At 38.4% G+C, this 18,072-nt stretch overlaps 2 protein-coding genes across 7 annotated transcripts in view; one reads left to right on the top strand and one right to left on the bottom strand.

Annotated features, from left to right (window-relative positions):
* LOC110033251 overlaps positions 1-7,316 on the bottom strand; it is a 16,400-nt gene extending 9,084 nt beyond the window's left edge. The window contains exon 1 of the mRNA XM_020737175.1: positions 6,748-7,316. Coding sequence (XP_020592834.1) covers positions 6,748-7,086 — 339 coding nt within the window. The 5' untranslated portion in view covers positions 7,087-7,316. The remainder of the gene's footprint in view (positions 1-6,747) is intronic.
* A 125-nt stretch (positions 7,317-7,441) lies between these two features.
* Positions 7,442-18,072, top strand: part of LOC110033245 (glucosamine 6-phosphate N-acetyltransferase 1) — a 24,004-nt gene continuing 13,373 nt past the window's right edge. For 5 of the 6 annotated variants that reach the window (XM_020737164.1, XM_020737163.1, XM_020737165.1 and 2 more), the window contains exon 1: positions 7,442-8,138. In XM_020737164.1, the coding sequence (XP_020592823.1) occupies positions 7,612-8,127 (516 nt within the window). In that variant the 5' untranslated portion in view covers positions 7,442-7,611 and the 3' untranslated portion in view covers positions 8,128-8,138. Of the gene's footprint in view, positions 8,139-16,729; positions 16,747-18,072 lie in introns of those variants that run through there. The other variant, XM_020737168.1, reaches the window with a different exon arrangement.

The raw sequence follows: 18,072 nt of genomic DNA on the forward strand, positions 1-18,072 counted from the left end.
TATATATATATATAATAACCGTTTGAATTATTATAAATATAATTTGGCTATCGATATAATTGAGTAACTGAGCATGATGCTCTACATGCATAAGAGGCAAAAATAAGTGATTTTTTTTAATTGAATTTAATTTCATGAGGAATATGAGAAGATTTTTTTTTAATGATTGAAATTTATTTCATTAGGAATATGAAATGTTTTTTTATGGGAATATGAAGTGTCTTTTTTCTTCTTTTTTTTAAGAGCATTTAATGTTTGCATTTCTTTTATAATTTATATAATAATGAGCATTTAATGCCCAAGCTCTTTTTTAGTCTATAAATAGGTCTAAAAAAGAGTGGGTAGAGTTGCGGCGGTGTGTCGTGACGACGCGTTGCGGCGGTGTATCGCTGCAGCGTGATGCGGTGGCGCGACGAGTTGCGACAGTGCTTTGTGGCGGCACAACGTGTTGCTCTGGTGCGTCACGGCGATGAGTTGTAGCAGGGCATTGCGGCAACGAGACACGTAACAGGTGAGAGTTGCAGCGACGCGACGCGTTGCGGCGGTACCTCGTGGCAAGACATTGCATCACGACGATGGGATGCGGTGCGGCGGTGCGTCGTGGCGGGGCATTGCGGCACGACGATGAAACGCATTGCGGCACGACGACGTGGTGTGATTATGCGTCAGGGCAACGCGTAGCGGCGGTGCGTTGCGATGACATGATGCGTTGTGGCGGTGCGTTGCTATGACGTGATGCGTCGTGGCGACGCGTTGCGTCACGGTGACACGCTGTGGCGACGTGTTGCTATGACGTGACGCGTTGAGGCGCTGCGTTGCGGCGGGGAGGCGTTGTGACAGTGTGTCGCAGTGACGAGTTGCAGCAGTGCGTTGTGATGAGGGGACGCGTTGTGATGAGGCGACGAGTTGTGACGGTGCGTCGAGGCGACGTGTTGACACGGTGCGTAGCGGCGACTCGTTGCGCCGCGGCTATGCGTTGCGGCAGAGTGTCGCAGAGACGCATTATGGCGGAGCATTGCAGCGGAGCGTCGCGGTGGGGAGTTGTGGCGGGGCATCGCGGGGACGCGACGCGTTGCGGCGGTGCTCTGCAACAATGCATTGTGGCTGAGCTTCACGAGCACGTGTTGTGGCGGAGTGTCGCGGCGATGTGTTGCGGCGTCGTGTTACGTTGCAGAGTTGCGGTGCAGAGGAAAATTGTCATCGTCCTGCTTAGCAGGAGAGCAACAGAATCTTCTTTCTCGTTGCGGCGAAGAGGAAAGTCGTTTCATTCCTGTGTAGCAGACAAACAACGGGATCTTCATTCTCGTTGCAGTAAAGAGGAAAATCGTCTCCGTTCTCTGTAGCAGGCCAGCAACGAGATCTTTTTTCTGCGTAGCAGACAAGTAACAAGATCTTTTGAGGCTCGTAGCTTTCTGAGGAATTTCAGTGAAGACCCTCTTGGGTTCGTCTTCCAACGACATGGTAGCTTGTTATTGGGTCTGGACTTCCAGGGGCATGGTTGAAAGAAGTATCCATTGAGGATATAAGACCAGTTCTGAGTTGTATAACTGGAGATGCTCGACGGTATTAAACGGTAACAAAGTTGTATGAAATCCACGGAGGATGGTTGACCTATCATAGGTTGTTAGTTGAAGCTTTTGCTTGATGACCGTAACCTGTTATGGAAGAGGTCGAAGAAAATCCATCAAGGATTTCTAACCTATCTGAGGTTGTATGTCGAAGCTTTTGTTTGACAACTAGCCTGTAATGGAAGAGATCGAATCAAGTCCCCCTGGGATCGATTAAGCCAAGAATGATGTGTCAGAGATGCTTTGCATTTCATGAGACTAGGGGTATATCGTAATAAACCGTATGTTTTCTTGAAAATATGGTTGCATTTATACTTAAGAAAAATGTTTGATAGCTTATTAGTTGTTGCTTTTGAATCTTTTTGCCTCCCAGCGTGGCCGCTTTCCGTGTGAGCTTGTAAAACAACCCATGCATCAGACTTTAAAGAGATCAACTTCTTGATCTAGTTGAAAAAGAACTCCAGTACGATGAGGGGGCGTTGAGAAAGTGTTATTTGTGGTGAAAGCTGCCCCCCAATACATGAGCGATTCTCGTAAACTTGTAATCTGAATGAAATGTTGGATGACATCCCAACCACAATCGTGCCTGGGATGTTAACAGAAATGACCTTTTGAAACTGCATTGAAGGTTGCCCCTTAGCCAGGAAGAACTTGTGAGATACTTTGTGTCTGAATAAAATGTGAGAAGATAACCCTACTATAATCGTGCCAGGGACATTGACGTGAATGACCTTTCGAGACTACAGTGAAGGTTGCCCCCCACATTAAAGAATACATCAGAGATGATCTTCATGACGTGAAGGGCGTTCCTTCGTCAATTGAATAAAGTACATCATTGGGAAAGGAAGTAGGGGCCCGATGTCTTAGAGTTGAAGACAATGTTGAACAGTACTTCGCTTCCCACAAAAGGCGTCAAACTGATGTGTGCTGGAAAATTCGCGGCGATAGAGTAACAGATTATTGTCTTAGCGTTATACGAGAATTCAGCACACACACACGTATAAAAGAGAATCAAACAGTGACGACTCTTGAAATTTTTACATGGAAAACCCGTAAAGGGAAAAATCACGGGATCTAGCTCAATTGCGGAAATTTACTATTGATTGATGATTACAAAAATCTCATGTCCCACAGACGGGAGAGAGTAACTATATTTTTCAGACTACAACTTCAATTGATAGTGTCTGGTTGGTGGTTATCAATGGTGGTTAGCAGTGGTCGACAATGATTGGCGGAGGTCAACAGAGGTCGGCGGTGTTCGACGACGTTAGACGGTGATTGATGGAGGTTGGCAGTTGTCGTCGGCGATCAGCGGTTTTTGTCAGCGGAGGTTGGCGGAGTTGATGACAATTGACGTAGTCGATTACAGTCAGTGGTTGTCGACGGAGGTAAGCGGTGGTCGATGGCTGTCGGTGGTGATCGATGGACGGCTGCCGACGGTGGTCGACAGTGATTTGCGGTGGTCAACGACGGTTTGCGGTGATGCTGAGCTGCAGTTTCTCCTCAAAGCTTCACGCTTTCTCTAGCCTTCAACTTCCTCTCATGAGAGGGATAAAACTCTATTTATAGTGTTCTGGGAGTAATTAATGCAGGAATATGCATCATTTTGATCGTATGGTCCGGAGAGCTTCCCTTGATCATATGGTGTTTAATGGATATTTGAGTGCCTTAATGATGTCAGAATTAAATGATCTTGGGCTCATTTAATACTTGTCGAGACACTCGATTTGAGTATAAAATTGTCATATTCGATAACTGTTTGACCTTCCAAATGAGCGGAAAATCATGCAAGAATGGTTTAATGACTTGATCTATACTTGATTTGACTCAGATTGGAATGACTTTGATATCATTAGGTCTGTTTTATCGAGCCGATCAGTTTGACTATAAGTTTGTTGAAATCAGAGGTCAAGATGAGTTTTTATCAATGTTTGAACATCCCTTACTGAAATATTATCTCGAGACTCGTGTCATGATCAAAGATTCGTGTCGGATAATGAAAATTTGTAGATGGCGTATCAACCATTGACTAAACAAACACGTTATGGTTTAAGAATCAACTGTCTTTCAGACTAAGTACTCCAACATGAAATACTTCATGAAACGCTCTACTCCATATGATGTGAATCCAAATAGTACTGACATGTATCAACATATAAATAATATATTGTGGCCTGACATAAAAGTGATGTGGCGGAATTTGTATCCAAGTACTTAACTAGTCAGACGGTCAAGGTAGAATATCAAGGAGTTGGTGATCTGCTGCAACCCCTTTCCATCCCAAAAAAGAAAGTAGGAGAAGATTGCTTTGTAGTCAGTATAACTAGATCAAAGTAAGACCATGATGCGTTTTGGGTTATGGTTAACAGACTTACTAAGTTCGTCTGTTTCTTGCCAAAGAAGAATAACCAATCAATAGAGAGACTAGCTAAGATTTACATATACAATATCATTCGATTACACAAAATCTTAATCATCATTATATTTGATCAAGATAGGAGATTTACTTCCAAACTATGGAAGCAGGTGCGAAAAACTTCGAGCATGAGAGTGGACTTCATTACTATTTTTCATTCTTAGACAAATGATCAGTACTATTTGCTATTTTAGAAGATCTGCTAAGACCATGCATTTTGAATTTCAAATTTAGCTTGAAGGACTACATATCATTGTTGGTGTTCCCTACAATAATAGCTTTCAATCTGGCATTAACATGACATTGAATAAAGTTTTTTATGAAAGTATAGGCCCCCCTTCTCTTAGTTCGAGGTTAGTGAGGGATAGTTGTTCAAAACTCAACTAGTTGATCAAGCTGTTGCAAAAGTTTTTCAAATTCAAGATTGACTAAATGTAACTCAAGTGTGTTAGAAATGATATTTTGACCCTATGAAAATAGAAATTAAAATAAAAATTGAAAATTGCATCTTCCTCAAAACCTCACATATGTATGAAGTTATAATATTTGGTAACAGTAGAAAGTTCAAGCTTGCTTTATTGATCCATTTGAGGTAATCTAAAGAGCTAGAAGGATATCATATATATATATATATATAAAGCCCAAGGGCTAAATTCATTAAAGAGAAAAGATACATATAAGTTGTATGGGTAGACCCAAAAATAGGCACCTAACCCACACGGTACAACAAAAAAAATAAATAAATAAAAAAGGGTACATATAAAAATAAAAAAAAAACCCAAAACCACCAGGCACTAAAAAAGTGAGGGTCATCCCAATCTAGTCCTGCCTCTGACTCTATTTCTCAGAAGGGATCCAGCTAATAAATTAGTAAGATGCGTACCATTACCCAAAGCAACCAAAATATCATCCATAAGACTCCTGAGCTCAAGTAGATTTTCATTCTTCTTCTTCCTCCTGGAAGTGTAAACCTGTCATTCCTCATCCGAAGAATCAGTCTAATGAGGTGGTAGAGTTGTAGCAGAATGATTACCAACCGTAGTACCCACAATAGGTTCTGGTATATGTGAAGTATAATTTGCCTCTACACCGGATACTTCCTGAAGAAGAAAAGCTGCGATGTTCTCCTGATTATCAGTCTGAACACTACACTTTGCAGGTAATAATCCTTCAGTATTGTTTTCTAAGGGGTTTGAAGATGCCAACATCACATTGATCCCAGTAAAAGTAGCAGCAGTCATGCTGGGGGGCCACAAGGGCAACAGTCACTTCATTTTTGGTAGTATCCTCCCCAGGTGGAACTAAAATGTCCAGAGCAGTGGAGTTAAACCCTTCCTTATTCACTTGAACCTTAGATTTCAAATTAGGGTGGAGCTTGTGACATTTATCAAGGATATGCCAAACATCTTACAGTGGGTACAATATGGAGGTTTGTGTTCCATGATAATTTGTTGTCAATATCTATTGTGAGTTGTGCCCGACTAGACTTAGTAACATCATGTAAAGTAATATCCCTTTCCACAAGTATTCTGACCACAAAAGGTCTGGTTAGATTGAAAGTGGGTCGGCCAATCAATATTTTATTAGCCAACCGACCACCTGGGTCGGCCAATCAACACCAATGAATCCAGAAAAAAGAAAGAACTCCAGGAAGAACAGTTCAAGCAAGGAAAAGACTTAGTAACATCAGGTAAAGTAATATCCCTTTCCACAAGTATTCTGGCCACAAAAGATCTGGTTAGATTAAAAGTGGGTCAGCCAATCGATATTTTATTAGCCAACCGACCACCTAAGTCGGCCAATCGACACCAATGAATCCAGAAACAAGAAAGAACTCCAGGAAGAGCAGTTCAAGCAAGAAAAAGACCAGAGTACCCCTCATGACCCCCCTTTATAACAAGAGCATAAATGTAATCTCCTCCCCCCTCTCCTTTTCTCTATAAATAAATGATCCATTGGATGTAAAAAGGGTCCCCTTAGGCCCTCTCTCTACCATCATATAGAGAACTTGCTCCCATTCTCCCTCACTTATAACTTAAACTTGTGTGGAATAAAAGAGGTCGCCGAGCACTGGGACCACCAAAATTTGCCCCCTGACAGGGCAACCTTCTCTCTCTTTCTCTCCATCTCCTTCTCAACCCTCAGAATTCGGCTCTAGCCTTTGGGCACAGCCTCCCGGACATATTTGGTTCCCTTTAGGCTCTCTCTCTACCATCTCTCTCTTTCTCTCCATCTCCTTCTCCACCCCTAATAATCCTCCAATAACCCCCCTAATAATCTCCACGGTGTAATTTCAATAACCCCCGAATAATTTCTGCGATATAGCACACGTGGCCGCATATTACAGAAGTCCGCACATAGAGCTACGTCCGGAATTTGGACAGAAAATTTTTCCGTGTTACTAGGGCATACTGATTTCTGAAACCGGGATATAACAGAACTGCAACCTGAAATCCTAATTTAAAACTTCATTCTTGACCTCTAGGGAAATAGAGCATTCTCTGCAGAGTTAACAAAAAATTTCAGCCGAACTTATTCTAGGAAGTATTCGTAACAGTCATTGCATTCAGCGAAAGCCCTTCCGCAAGATAAGTTATCAATACCAATCAATTAAAGCAATGATAATTTTTAAGAAATCCTTCCGAGAAACTAACACAAAATATTTAGAATAGCGAAGCCCTACTGCTGCGAAGACGAATCCAGTTGAAAGTAAAACCCTAAGCCCTAAAGAATCAAACGAATGAATTAATTTAAGAACCTGACCTTGATTTCTATAGAACGCTGAAGCTGTGTGATTCTCCGGGACCGTTTTGAATCCGCAGACGCAACAGCGATTATGGCGACAAGGAGCAAGCGGTGAAGTGGCGTGAAGAGCTCCCAAGCCACCCATTCACACTTCCCATCGACTGGCGGCGAATTGGTCTCCGCATCGCCAACAGGGCTGCCATGAAACAAAACCCGACGTAGTTGCCGGCGAGTTGAGACGATCGGATGGGTCGGCTCCGAAAAGGTGCTCGAAAGGCGGCGCGGGTGGAGAGACGGAGGGAGAGAGTAGCAAAATAATGCAGCCGACGCAGAGGCGAAGCCATCATCGGTGGCCATTGCGAGTAGGAAGATGGGAGAGGAGCGTATCGAAGGTAAATAAATGGTTCTGACACCGCATTTCAAATTCGGGGCTTTTACATACATACCGCTCAATTCCTTCACAATTATATAGCTAACCCTAAATTTTGTAAAAATTGAAGCTTAGGTGTTAGTTGTATTAATACATAAGAATTAAGTGGCATGTTTGCAAATCTTCCTCCAAACTTTGGCCAGGAGTGTGCAAGACAAGAAGATTTCAAATGTAAATTCAGAAAAAAAAAATAAAAATAAAAATATATTTTTTTATTTATATCATTCAAATAAAAATAAAAATAAAAATAAATTTATATCATTCAAATCCCATAAATCGTCTTGCAACGCGATTTACGAATTTAGGGCAAAACTGAGGAGCATCGGGACTAATTAAGATCTAAGATCGCGTAGGATTTATGAAATTCTAATTTTTGCTGTTTGGCTCCTGCTTGAGTCCTGCTCAAATTCTGCTACCGACAGCCCCTTTTAATCGCTGCTAAACTGTTTTCCATGGATCAAATGCCCGATCAGCCATCGAAGGAAATAAGTGAGACCAGTGGCGGCGACAATGACGCCGACGATCTACTTCCAATCCGCCATCTCGAGATCTCCGACCACGGCAAGGGCTTCGTGGAGCTCCTCGGTCAGCTTAGCACCTGCCCTCCAATCTCCGACGCCGACTTCAGCTCCCGCTTCGCTGATCTCTCTGCACTCGGAGACGATCACGTCATCTCCGTGATTGAGGATCTGAAAACTGGTCGAATCGTTGCTACCGGCAGCGTTTTCGTTGAGAAAAAATTCATTCACGGTTGCGGCAAGGTAGCGCACATCGAGGACGTAGTCGTCGATGCCGCAGCCCGCGGTCGATGTCTCGGCCAGCGAGTCGTGCGATTCCTTGCGGAACATGCGAGGGTTGCAGGTTGCTATAAGGTGATTCTTGATTGCACGTCGGAACTCAGAGGATTCTATGAGAAGTGCGGTTTCGTGGAGAAGAACGTGCAAATGGCGATGTACTTCCGTGACTGATGTGGATGGATGTAAGCTTGCTGAGTTATTGATCAATCCATTATATTTTATATTGTGACCATTCTTCAATTTTGCAAATTAGGTTCTGTAAGTTGGGTTGGTTTAATTTTTTAGCTGTTTGTTAGCCCATTTTTATAACCCAATTTATTATGCAATTATGTACTTTCGAGACATGTTGATGATTTTTAATAATCAAGTTGGGATCTGTCTCATACCTTTTTTTTTTTTTCTTTTTTAGTTAATGATGAAACACATGACCAAGGTCAGATTGGTTCATGAATTTCAATCTTATTTTGTTTTAATTGGTTTATTTTTATTAGGAATTGTCCTTTTGGATCATATTGTTTTGAATTTCAGTTAGATTTTATGATTAAATTTGAATTTGGGTTATATACAACAACAACAACAAAACCTTTATCCCACTAAGTGGGGTCGGCTACATGAATCCTTTTTCTCCACCGCGTTCTATTTAGTGTTATATTTTCATTTAATTCTAATAAATTAAGATCATTTTTATACAATATGTCCAATTCTTCCTAGGTCTACTTTTACCTTTCTTAACATAAGTCAAATCTAAAACATCTACTCGTCTAATCGGATCATCATATGGTCGACGTTTATTGTGAACATACCATCTAAGACGACTCTCTCTAATTTTGTCCATCACTGGAGCTATACCAACCTTATCACAGATATATTCATGTCGTATTTTCTCTCTAAGTGTAAAGCCACTCATCCACCTAATCATTCTCATCTCAATAGCACTAAGTTTTATGCTTCTCTTTTAAAGGCCAACATTCAACCCCATTGTGCATTGCAGGTCTCACCATCATCTCATAAAATTTTCCTTTCAGCCTAAGAGGTACTTTTCTATCACACAATAGACACGAATCATTCATTCACTTCAACTAACCAACTTGAATTCTACTAATAACATCTCCATTAATATCACCATCACTTTGAACAATAGACCCGAGATATCTAAAACGTTCACACTTTTTAATAATTTGATCATCCATAGTTACCTTTCTGTCACTAGAAATTACTTTCCATTAATTACTTTCCATTTATTCAGTTTTAGTTCTACTGAAACGAAGGCCTTTAGACTCCAAGGTAAACCTCCATAATTCAAGTTTTTTTCTGAGTTTTTTCTTTTGTCTTATTCACAAAAAGGATTTCATCAGCAAAAAGTATACACGAAGATACATCTTCCTGTAAATGTCCAGTAAGACCATCCATAACGAAAGTAAAAAAGATATCGGCTTAAAGCGTTCCCTGATGTAAACTAACAAAAATAGGAAAATATTTGGTCAGTAATCCTTCTGTTCGAACACAAGTAACAACTCTTGTATACATATCTTTAATGACTTGAATATAAGTCATATCAACACCTTTCTTCTCAAGAACTCTCTAAAGGATATCTCTTGGAACCTTATCGTAAGCTTTTTCTAAATCAATAAAAATCATATGTAGATCATCCTTATTATCTCTGAACATCCAATAAATGTATAGCAATAAATGTATAGCTTCCATGGTAGACCTGCCCGTCATAAATCCAAATTGATTATGAAAAATCTTTGTAGTACGGCTTAACATATGTTCAATTACCCTTTCCCATAATTTTAAAATATGACACATCAACTTAATTCCTCTATAATTTGCACACTCTTGTGCATCCCCTTTATTCTTAAAAATGGGGACCAAAATACTCTTCCTCCACTCCTATCTTTTTAGTTTTTAAAATAATATTAAAAAGTTTAGTAAGGTAAAAGACTCTCAAATTTTCTAAATATTTCATCACTTCAATTGGGATATGATCAGGTCCTACAGACGTTTTATTTTTAAGCTGCCTCAACTTCGTTTTTACTAATGCGATCATAAAAATGAAACATTTTATTATTATTAATGATATTATGATTACTAAAGTCGATCGTATTTTCCGAAATTTCAGTAAAAAATTTATCAAAATAACTCACTCACCTATTTTGAATATCTTTATCTAAGAAAAATATTTTTTGATTTTCATCTTTAATGCACTTTACTTAAATTAAATCTTTATATTTATTTTCTCTTTGTTTGGCTAGTTTATTCAGATATTTTTTACACTTTTTAGTACTTATATATTATAAAGATCACTAAAACCACAAATGTTAGCATCAGAGACTGTTCTCTTAAACTTTCTACAGGCTGTTTCTTATTTTTCTCAGTTCTTTGAGCTTTTACATTTAAACTATTTTTTATATCATAACTTCTTATATTTTATCTTTTCTTGCATATTATTATTTCACCACAAATTATTTTTTTTTATAGATATTTTTTTTATCCTCCAAGTATAACTTTTGCAACTTGTTTAATAGCATTCGTTATTTTATCCCACATAGTATTTGCTTCTTTATGAACATCCTAAATTTTGAAATCTTGAATTTTATTCATAAAAATAATTTTATTTGTCTTATAGGTACTCCCATCTAATTCAACGACGATGATTTTTAGTATTCTTTATTTTACAACACTTTATCTTAAAATTTAAAACTAATAATCGATGTTGAGTACTTAAATCCTGTTGTTAAGTACTTAAATCCTCATTTGGAATGACCTTACAATCTTTACATTCTCAATGATATATTATTCTCATTAGAAAATAATCAATTTGTGTTTTATTAGATCTATTCTTATAAGTAATAATATGTTAAACTCTTTTCTTGAATAAAGTATTAGCAATAATAAAATCACACGTTAAAGCAAAATCCAGTATAGCTTTACGTTCTTCATCAATCACTCCAAAACCTTAGCTACAATGAATATTATGAATATTTCTAAAATCTTTTTAGCTACAATGAATATTTCTAAAATCTTTTACCACTCTACCGATATGTCCATTTAAATCTCCTCCAATAAAGATTCTTTCTTCAAGAGGTATCATTTATATTAAGTCTTCTAAGTCATTCCAGAATTTATCTTTAGAACCTATTTTTAAACTTACTTGAGGAGCAGAAGCACTTATAACATTAAAAATCTTAGTGTCAACAATAGTCTTAAGGACTATAATTCTATCTTCAATTCTATTAATTTTTGCAATATCATATTTCCAAGCACTTATCTATAATTAAACGTACACCATTTCTAGTGCGACTTTTATCTGAATGTTAAAATTTAAAACCTAAGTTGTCAATCTCTATAGTCTTTTCTCTAGCCCATTTAATTTATTGAACAAATAAGTTATTTATATTTCTATGTATCATAATATTAACTAATTCCATTAATTTACCAGTGAGAGTACTTATATTTCAAGATTCTATCATAATATTAATTTTATAGACTAACTTCTTTACTCACATCTGTCTGTATTGTGAGAAATCTTGCTTATTTGACACTACACCTAGGCGTCGGTGTAGTGGCCTTTGCACACTTTTCACTTTATTTAGACTATGCATCGCGTCTCTTTTATTCCGGTTTGGATTCGCCTCCCTGTCTGAAATTTCATTATTTTACTCAAAAAGTTTTGTACGCTATCGCTTCAGTTTATGGTAAGCCACTCAAAACGGATATTTCTACTTTTAATCTTTTCCGTCCATCAGAAGCCAAAGTACTTGTTGAAAGAGACATCACTTCATCTGCTTCTGAGGAAATTTGGTTGGACACACAACATCATGGGTATTGACGAAAGATAGTGATTGAGTCTTTTCTTTCGTATTGTTCAAACTTTCATATGTTCGGTCACTCCAGTTTTTAATGTCACCATCTACATCCATACTCAGACAAAAAGAAAAACACAGTGCTCCGCCAGAGACAGTGATTTCATCTTCTCCTGATTATCTTCAAGTTATTGACATTATTGACCATCAAAGAATACCCCCAAAGACGTTACTATTCTTGCAGACAATGTTACAACCATTCAGCCGTCTTTGGAACGTCCTATCGTGGGTGAGAGGGAGATTCTTCAGACCTCACGTGCCCTAGAACCTATCACTGTTATTACAGGTGAACTTCTACTATTTCACTACCGCCTCATCAGGTCGAGCAAGTTGTAACTGTTACTCAGGTTCATGAGGATCATGTTGTGCAACAGCCTACACCTGTCCAACCAAATTTGGAATAATTTATTGATCAAATGAGTCAATCATCGAATGAGGAATGACAAGTCTACACATCGAGGAGAAATAAGAAGAATGGAGACCTACTTGAGCTCAGGAATCTGATGGATGATATTTTGGTTACTTCGGGCAATGACACTCACCTTACTAATTTGTTAGCAGACTCAATTCCGAGAACTAGAGACAGAGGGAGGACTAAAGTGGGACGTCCCTAGCACTTTTGCGCTCTTTGGTGGCTTTTTGGTTTTTTACCTTTATGCATCTTTGCTTTATTTGAGTTTTGTGTGTGTTATATTGTGTGAGTTGAGTTTTCTTTTAGGCTCTCTTATATAATCTTTCTGTATCTTTTCCGTTTTAATATATTAGCCCTTTTGACTTTTTCTAAAAAAAAACTACCACCGTCAAACCATTGTCGCTCAATCGATGTCATTGAACCCCATCACAGTCATCAGATTATTGTTTAATGGCGTTGTCGCCACAACTGACTTTATTACGAGATCACCATCTCATAGCCGTTGTCGCTACCATACCTTTGTCACTCGGTTGATGCCGCTTGACCACAACTATTGCAATTGGACCGCTATTGCCTTGACGACATCATTGCTACCACTGCCATTATAAGGCCACCATCGTCTTCATCATGTCACTATTTTATGGCCCTCTCCGTCGTCAGACTACCTTCACTTATCAGCCACCAAAATACAGTCTTGTGGCTGACGCCATTTCCGTCGTCATCGTTAGGCTTGCTGGATCGCCATCGTCGGGCTACCGTCGTTGCAATTATCAGACCACCATAGCAGAACTATCGACGTCAGGCCACCACCACCATTTTTAGCCAGCTTCGCCAAGCTGCCCTACTATGTCAGATCATTGATGCCTAACTATTGCCGCTGTTGTGGTACATTGTCGCCATCGCAGGACCGTTATCATGGGACCACCTCAGCTGCCAGAACACCATTACTCGGCTACTATCTTTCATGTGTCATCGTCACCATTGCCCAACCACCACTATTGTTATCGTCATCGGACCCACCGCTCCTCAACCACCGTCATCAAATGATCATGGGCTTGATCACCTCTAAACTCGGCCAGTCTGATGAGACTGGTCAACACCTCTTTCAGGAGAGACAGGTGAGGCTGTTGCACAACATGATCCCCTCCAACTTAGTCTGTCCGATGAGGTCGATCAACACATTTTTCAAGGAATGTAGTTATCTCGACGTAGGAGTACGGGCCTTCATCGCCTCAAACCCGATATTTCTGTTAAGGCCTGTTAAAAATTTTTTCAAGGGAAGACAATTGTCTTATCGCAGGACTACGGGCCTTCATCACCTCTTACCCGGTATGCCTGATGAGATCGGTCAAAACTTTTATAAGGGAAGGCATTTTTTTTGCCGTAGGATTATGGGCCTTAATCTCCTCCAACTCGGTTTGTCTGATGTTATTAGCCAACCATTTTCAAGGGAAGATAGTTGCTTTATCATAGAACTACGAGCCTTGATTGCTTCCAAACGCAGTTTGTCTGATGAGCATACTCAACACCTCTTTCAAGGGAAGATGATTGCCTCTTTGTAAGACGTAGCCTTGATTGCTTTAAAACTCGGTTTGTCTGATGAGGTCAACCATCACCTTTTTAAAGTTAAGACAATTGTCTCTTCATAGGACTATGAGCCTTGATTGCCTCCAAGCCCAGTTTGTCTGATGAGGTCGGTCAACACATTTTTTCAAGGGAAGATAGTTGCATCTTCGTAGCACTATGGGCCTTGATCGCCTTTAACTTGATCTGTCTGATGAGATCAATCAACATATTATTTAAGGGAAGATAGTTGGCTCACCGTAGGACTAGGAGACTTGATTGCCTCCAACCCGATCTGTATGATGAGGTTGGTTAAAGCCTTTTTCAGGGGAAGACAGTTGTCGTAGGACTACGGGCCTTGTTCGCCTCCAACTTGGTCTGTCAGTGAGGCTGGTCAACACATTTTTCAAGGAAGTCTTAGGACTACGTGACTTCATCGCCTCCAATCCGATCAATTCGATGAGGTTGGTCAACATTTTTTTCAAGGAAAGACAGTTGCCTCGTTATAGGACTACGGGCAATACTCACCTTCAACCTCGTTTGTCCGATGAGGTAAGTCAACACTTTTTTCAAAGGAAGTCAATTTCCTTACATGTAGGACTACGTGCTTTGATCTCCTCCAACCTAGTATATTTAATGAGATTAGTCAACACATTTTTCAAGTTAAGACAATTGCCTCATTGTAGGACCACGAGCCTTGATCGATTTCAACCCAGCTTGTCCGATGAGTTTGGTGAACACATTTTTCAAGGGAAGATAGCTATCTCACTTGTACGACTGCACGCTAGTCCATGACATTTAGGCACATGCGCACGATATTGGCGCGCAAGCTAACACGTGAAATTGATATTTAGAGTAAAAAAATCATAGGGCCTTAATTAAAATAATTCACTGTGTAAGTAGGAGTACAAATGTCCATGCTTCACTTGGATTAGAAGATGAGATTATAAGATAATGTTGAAATTATAATTGTTTTGAAATAACCTAAGAAACATAACTGTATAAGCATAGTTGGGACTATAGCTAATGTAGTCTAACTACAATTGTCGTGGTGGAGCTATAATAGTTGCATTTGACTTTAGAAGCCGTAATTGACTATAGAATTCATAATTAATGGCTATGACAACCGCAGTGGAATTACCAAAGTCATTGTTGGAGGCAATAATAGTTTTAGTTGGCTATAAAAGCCATAGTTATAATAGGCTTTAAAGGCCATAGTAGGGCTATCAAAGCTGTAATTGGTGTGGTCGACAATGGTTGGCGGTTGATGATGACCTCTAGTGATTGATGACGACATTTGGTTGTTGACGATAAAATTTGGTGATCGGCCAGGATCTCGAGTGACTGGCAACAACCGCTGGGACTTATGTGTTATGCTTTATTAGTCAGCTCATTCTTCTGTCCTCCTTCCCCTCCAAGTTAAGAATGAATGTTATTATACTTTTTGCGAGTGACATTTTAGTAAAATTGAACAATCTTTCAAAACTCTCCATTGGATGATTCACATTGATTCCCTTAATCATAGTTAATTTTTTTTAGTAATTAAGCGCCTTAATGATCTCGAAATTGGATGATCTTGGGCTCGTTGGATTATTCTTGTCAAGATTTATTTGAATAATGATGCTAAATTTTGAAATTTTTTGGCATTCCAATTGATGCACCAAAGTATTTGACTATATTTTAAGTGTTTGTTCTAAGCTTATTTGGATTCGGATTGGATTGCTTGCTACATCATTTAGTTCGACTTGTCGAGACTCTAGTGTGACTATATACTTATTGAAATCCAGGTTCAGATGATCTTGAATTTGAATTTAGAATATTCTTTGCTCAAAATGCATTAAATTTCGTGCGATTTGATAAAAAATTGTTGATGAAACATCACATTTGAATCACTATTCATGGTGTTTTGATTGTATTTCGTTGTAGGGATTGAACTCGAGCTTTATAGTTATGCATGGCTGTCACTTAAGGCATTTATAGAATTTCTGCTAGAAACAATCTATATTGTTTGCGTAGTTATTTGGCTGCCTCATTGTGATACACAAACCTAATTACCTCAACCAAAATCTAACATTAGTGATTTTTCAAAACAAAATCTCCTTGAAAAGTTTGAGCATTCATGGAATCAACTAAATCAAGGACTTGCAATTTTCTATGATCAGAAACATATTGCAATATTTATTAGCATGCTAATATCTAGCATTGCATTTTATGAATTTTTTTCCCATAGCTCGTATAGTTTTGTGCTTTCATCTATCTTATCTTGTAGTTTTATTTTGGTATATCATGTTGCTTATTTGCAGACGATTAAGAGAGATATTGAATTTTTTTGCACCTTTATTTTGATGTGCTAAGCCCCAAGATTATTCATATGTTGCTAGTGGAATACCAGAGTATTGCATTTCTTCAATTTAGTCACTCAATCATATAAAATTGATCTCAAATGGCTCCTTAGGATGTAAATTGTGATCAATTTTGTATAGTTGATTGAGTAAATTGGGATTAATTTTGTATCTCAATTTCTATCAATTTCTATTTGAGGGGTCTTTTGGGATTAATTCTATATAGTCAGGGGACTAAATTGGAGAAATGTGATACTCTAAGATTAAATTTGCCACATTCCAATAATTAGAGGATTATTTTGGGCTTGATTTGTTATGTTAATGCATCACTTTATAACAATTGAAACTATACAAAATGTGCACATGGTTTTAAAAGTCTACTTAGTGCTAGTTTAACGTAGGGGCTATTTGGTTTGCCAAAAAAGCAATGCATTGTAAAATAAATACAATACAAAAGTAATATAGTGTATTTGAAATGCTTTGAAGTTTTTTGGTTCACTGTAAAATAAATATACAACTTTATAATTTTTTTGTTTGGTTTGAAATAGAATGAATATAATGTATTTCAAAGAATTTGAGATTTTGTATAGATTATTGGTGGCGAAGACCGCAGGTGGAATGGCCGGCAGTGGTCAGTGGTTGTGGCCGGCTGATGTAGTGGCGGTCGATGTTGGCTAATGGTGGTGATAGTTGACGATGACGACCCGGATCAGTGGCGGCTGGAAGAGGAGGCGATTGGAGGATGGCGACTGAGGCTGGTTGATGCGTTGGCGGCTGGCCACAATTAGTGTTGGCAACTGAAGGTGGTGGTTGGAAGTGGCAGCGGCGGTCGTGACTAATGACGACACTTTACGTAGGATTATGTATTTAGAATTCTCCCATATCTATCTAATTTCTAATATAGAAAAACCGAACTTAAGAATGAATTCTAAATTTATTTATATTTTACACTGATTTTATAATTTATCCGATCAGATGCCTAAAATCTTAAAAGTCCTGCAAAAAGCATTCCTTTTACCACCAACCAAACAACCCTTTAATAGTTTGAGGTCTTATGTTGAAAACTAATAATTTGATGAGAAAATAAAAATTCTCATAGAAATAGAAAAATGTTTATCTTGAAGTGTCCAAATTTCTAATATCACCGCTAGTATTATTAATATAGGTTTTCATCCATTGATGGCCAAGATTGGAATATAAACGAATTTTTTATCAGCTTGAGTTTTCTTTTCATCACTTATGAGTAGATTCTTTTCAGTTCCTTTAAAAAAGACTTAATTGGCCAACCCTAATACTATTCCTGGTGACATTCATTATTGTCTTTGTAAGACATTTAGAAATGATAATGCACATTATGATCACGGCCATTGCCAACTTAGTTGATGATCATAATGATCCTTGTAGAATGATCAAAGTCAACTAATCCTCATTTGATTGTAGGAATAATTAAAGCACTATTCTGACTGGATTGCAGACATGAAGAACTTATAAGTTGATGAATATGCTTGAATAAAAAGAAGTTTCTTTTAGTATTATAAATTGATTGGGTTTGCTAAACATTTATGAAGTCTAATTAGTAATTAATAATGAATAAAACAATTCCATGGAGAAGCAACCATTGATGATTGGGACAAAATGTAATGTTATCTCAAGCAAAATCCTGCCCAAACCTCGCCCACCCACCCCCACACACCAACATACAAACACGTATCATAGACAAGAACTGCTTATTAAGATCCATAATTTATACTAAAATTTGTATGTTGTTGATGCCATCTAGAAATTTTTATGATCCGACATGAATCTCGAAGTATTTTTTTAGTAAGAAACATTCCAGGTTTAAATTTAAGATTATCCAAGGCCCAGATTTCAGCAAGCTTATGGTCAAACTGATCGTCTGTCGGTCAACTATTAGATTGATTTAGATTTATTT

This window comes from Phalaenopsis equestris, unplaced genomic scaffold, assembly GCF_001263595.1.
Source record: "Phalaenopsis equestris unplaced genomic scaffold, ASM126359v1 Scaffold001116, whole genome shotgun sequence".
In the NCBI taxonomy this organism is placed as follows: Eukaryota; Viridiplantae; Streptophyta; class Magnoliopsida; order Asparagales; family Orchidaceae; genus Phalaenopsis; species Phalaenopsis equestris.